Raw genomic sequence first — 4,034 nt, forward strand, 5'->3', positions numbered from 1 at the left:
CATTGTTGACACTTACGAACGTTCAAAACATTTCCATAAACTTCTTTGATACTCTTTGTGGCTACAGAGGCGTTGTTTCCCTTCTTGTATTCAAACAGCATTACATGCCGAATTTGTGTCTCATTGTATGCCATCACTATAAGGGATTGGACTACACTAAACTTTACACATTACACATTTACATAGGCTACACTAACATGACGTTTAGGTGGTTCATTTAACTATTATATGTCATGTACATTTGTGTGTTTGTGTGGAGGTTAATGAAAAAGTTCCAAAACACTACATTAATTTCTTGATGACCTAATAGTATTATAAATGTATTTTCTTGTTCTTAATGTAAAAAAAATATATATATATCTTCCTTACTCAGAAGTATGCATGGAACATTGTTGGTATAACAATAATTTCTTTTACATCTTGTTACAAAGTGGTTACCTCTGACATGTAACGCATTAGGCTTATGGGATCAGTCCAAGTGGAAAGGGATCTTTTTCCGATGGATGGATGTAAACAGGGTAGGGGCTGGCTTGTTTTGCAAAGGATATTAATTAAACTATAAGGGCAACTTTAAAGTAGGACTAAACAGGAATAACGTGAATGAAGAAAATGTAAAGTATAGAGAAAAGCGTACTGTAGGAACAAAGGTACAGAAGTAGTTTAATGGGTAGGCTAAACTGTTGTTATTGTTGTAATATTAAAAAAATAAAACAGATGAGTTTAGAGTACTGGGCAGAAAAAAGATTTTGTTGTTATGGGAATAACTGAAATCTAGTTAAATATGAACAATTTTAAAAACAGAAATTTCTTTGAAATACAGGGTTATAGGTTGTTTAATTGGGATAGAGTACTAAAGAGAGGGGGAGGAGTGGTTTTATACGTATAATGTGAGAAACCAGATTGACTCACGGAGGGTGTAAAGGATAAGATTAAAGAAAAAGCTTTATAAATTTAACAAGTTTAAATTACTGTGATAATCTTGGTCAACCTTGTTTCCATCTGGCAACTTCTCAGGATGAGAAATATTTCTTAGTAACAATTGAAGAAAAAGCAGAATTTAATAACTTAGCCACCCCATAATCATCAGATGTTAGTCTTTCCTGTATCATCCTTCAAAGGTCCTACCCCCCATTCTAACATTTTGCTTACTCCTAATGTTTTTAAAGAAATCTTTACTATTAATCTTCAGCCAATCTTTTTTCATATTCTTTTTGATTTCCTGTCTGACTAACTTTCTTAATCTTCTATATTCCTCTAAATCTATCATCAGATGTGGAAAAATTTTAAAACTACATTTTTGAATATTCAAGATAGACATGTTCCTTAAGGATGGCTGCAAGTGAAAAAACAGGTTAGCTATGAAGGGGTGTAAGGGTTAAAATTAAAGATGAGCATTATAAATATAAATTTAGTTTGACCACGTCTATCAAAAGTATTAGTGTTTTATTACTTTATTGTATGATTTTAATATCCCACTTGTATTTTACTATCAAAAGCAAAATAACGTAAACTAACTTATCATCTGACAAGTATTCAATAGCCTTCTTTCTACAAATTAAAAAAATACATTCAAGTGGAGATTCTGTCATTCAAAGATATTACAGTGCTTAATTTTAATGAGCTTCACTGACCTTCACCAGAGTCCTCAGTTTGTCCAAACTGTTGGTCTAAGTGTGCTTCCATCTCCTTTAGTTCTCTTTCTAACATAGACATCGAAGACCACTCACTTTCCTGAAAGTTGGCTAGGTCTCTGTCGTGTTCCGCAGATAAATGTAACATAAAACAGTGCTGATATATTAATTACAAATAAAATTGTATTACTCTTCGAACAAGAATTAAACATTGTTATTTTTACTACTACAAACTAAAAAACAAAGCATGAAAATACCGATTAAACAGTATTAATCTTAGAACATAAACAAATGTTCAAAATTGAGAAATATTTTTGCAAATATACATTAAAACATGAAAATATCAATTACAAAGTAGTATTAATGTTAGAACATTGTTGTTTCTGCCAATATACATTAAAACACGAGACAACGTGATAATACTAAGTAAAAAAGTAGTATTAATGTTAGAACACAGACAACTGTTCAACGTAGTTATATTTTGTCAACTAACCTTTGACGTTCAAGGATTTGCTTCCTTCTTTGTTCTTCAGATTTTTTTACATTTTCTGCAGCCTTCTGTTCTAACTTTTTCTACATAAGTTATCACAGATGTATCAAATAAACATCTCATCAACAACCACAGAGTTTAAATAACACTTCTATTAATTATATTAAAATAACGACATTTATCTCATAATTATTGTTTTGTAAATCTACCAGTAATACAAACACACGATTTAGAGACTGTTGTTCTACATATAACTTTCAACTGAATTAGCTGCAATAGTGAAATATTGGACCAATAAATATACATTCTAAAAATTTAGGTTATTATTTTATTTACTTTAATAGAAATATCTGGTCATACGTTTATGTTTATAAAACTGGCCATTAAAATAACACAAATACTATACTTGAGCATATTAATAAGCACTTACTTTACAATGTTATAATAACTTATATTAGAAAATAACAGTTCTACACACTTTACTAAAACACAAGATGTAGGTACTGTTGTTCTATACATCTAGCTACAACACAAGATGTAGATTCTGTTGTTTTATACATCTAGCTACAACACAAGATGTAGGTACTGTTGTTCTATACATCTAGCTACAACACAAGATGTAGGTACTGTTGTTTTATACATCTAGCTACAACACAAGATGTAGGTACTGTTGTTTTATATATAGCTACAACACAAGATGTAGGTACTATTGTTCTATACATCTAGCTACAACACAAGATGTAGGTACTGTTGTTCTATATATAGCTACAACACAAGATGTAGGTACTGTTGTTTTATACATCTAGCTACAACACAACATGTAGGTACTGTTGTTTTATACATCTAGCTACAACACAAGATGTAGGTACTGTTGTTCTATACATTTAGCTACAACACAAAATGTAGGTACTGTTGTTCTATACATCTAGCTACAACACAAGATGTAGGTACTATTCTTCTATACATCTAGCTACAACACAAAATGTAGGTACTGTTGTTTTATACATCTAGCTACAACACAAGATGTAGGCACTGTTGTTTTATATATAGCTACAACACAAGATGTAGGTACTGTTGTTCCATACATCTAGCTACAACACAAGGTGTAGGTACTGTTGTTTTATACATCTAGCTACAACACAAGATGTAGGTACTGTTGTTCTATACATCTAGCTACAACAAGATGTAGATACTGTTGTTCTATATATAGGTGCAACACAAGATGTAGGTACTGTTGTTCTATATATAGGTGCAACACAAGATGTAGGTACTGTTGTTCTATACATCTAGCTACAACACAAGATGTAGGTACTGTTGTTCTATACATCTAGCTACAACACAAGATGTAGGTATTGTTGTTCTATATATAGCTACAACACAAGATGTAGGTACTGTTGTTCTATACATCTAGCTACAACACAAGATGTAGGTACTGTTGTTTTATATATAGCTGCAACACAAGATGTAGGTGCTGTTGTTTTATATATAGCTGCAACACAAGATGTAGGTGCTGTTGTTTTATATATAGCTGCAACACAAGATGTAGGTGCTGTTGTTTTATACATCTAGCTACAACACAAGATGTAGGTACTGTTGTTCTATACATCTAGCTATAACACAAGATGGAGGTAGTTGTTTTACACATCTAGCTACAACATAAGATGTAGATACTGTTGTTTTACACATCTAGCTACAACACAAGATGTAGACACTGTTGTTTTATACATCTAGCTACAACACAAGATGTAGGTACTGTTGTTCTATATATCTAGCTACAACACAGGATGTAGGTACGGTTGTTCTATACATCTAGCTACAACACAAGATGTAGGTACTGTTGTTCTATACATCTAGCTACAACACAGGAGATGTATAGAACAACAGTACCTACATAAGCTACAACACAGATGTAG

General features: G+C 31.9%; 1 protein-coding gene across 1 annotated transcript in view; it reads right to left on the reverse strand.

Annotated features, from left to right (window-relative positions):
- Positions 1-4,034, reverse strand: part of LOC106466734 (dnaJ homolog subfamily C member 21-like) — a 34,304-nt gene that overhangs the window by 12,542 nt on the left and 17,728 nt on the right. Inside the window, exons 8-9 of the mRNA XM_013927037.2 lie at positions 2,125-2,204; positions 1,632-1,750 (exon numbers count right to left, since the gene is read on the reverse strand). Coding sequence (XP_013782491.1) covers positions 1,632-1,750; positions 2,125-2,204 — 199 coding nt within the window. The remainder of the gene's footprint in view (positions 1-1,631; positions 1,751-2,124; positions 2,205-4,034) is intronic.

This window comes from Limulus polyphemus, unplaced genomic scaffold (genome assembly GCF_000517525.1).
Source record: "Limulus polyphemus unplaced genomic scaffold, Limulus_polyphemus-2.1.2 Scaffold2364, whole genome shotgun sequence".
Taxonomy (NCBI): Eukaryota; Metazoa; Arthropoda; class Merostomata; order Xiphosura; family Limulidae; genus Limulus; species Limulus polyphemus.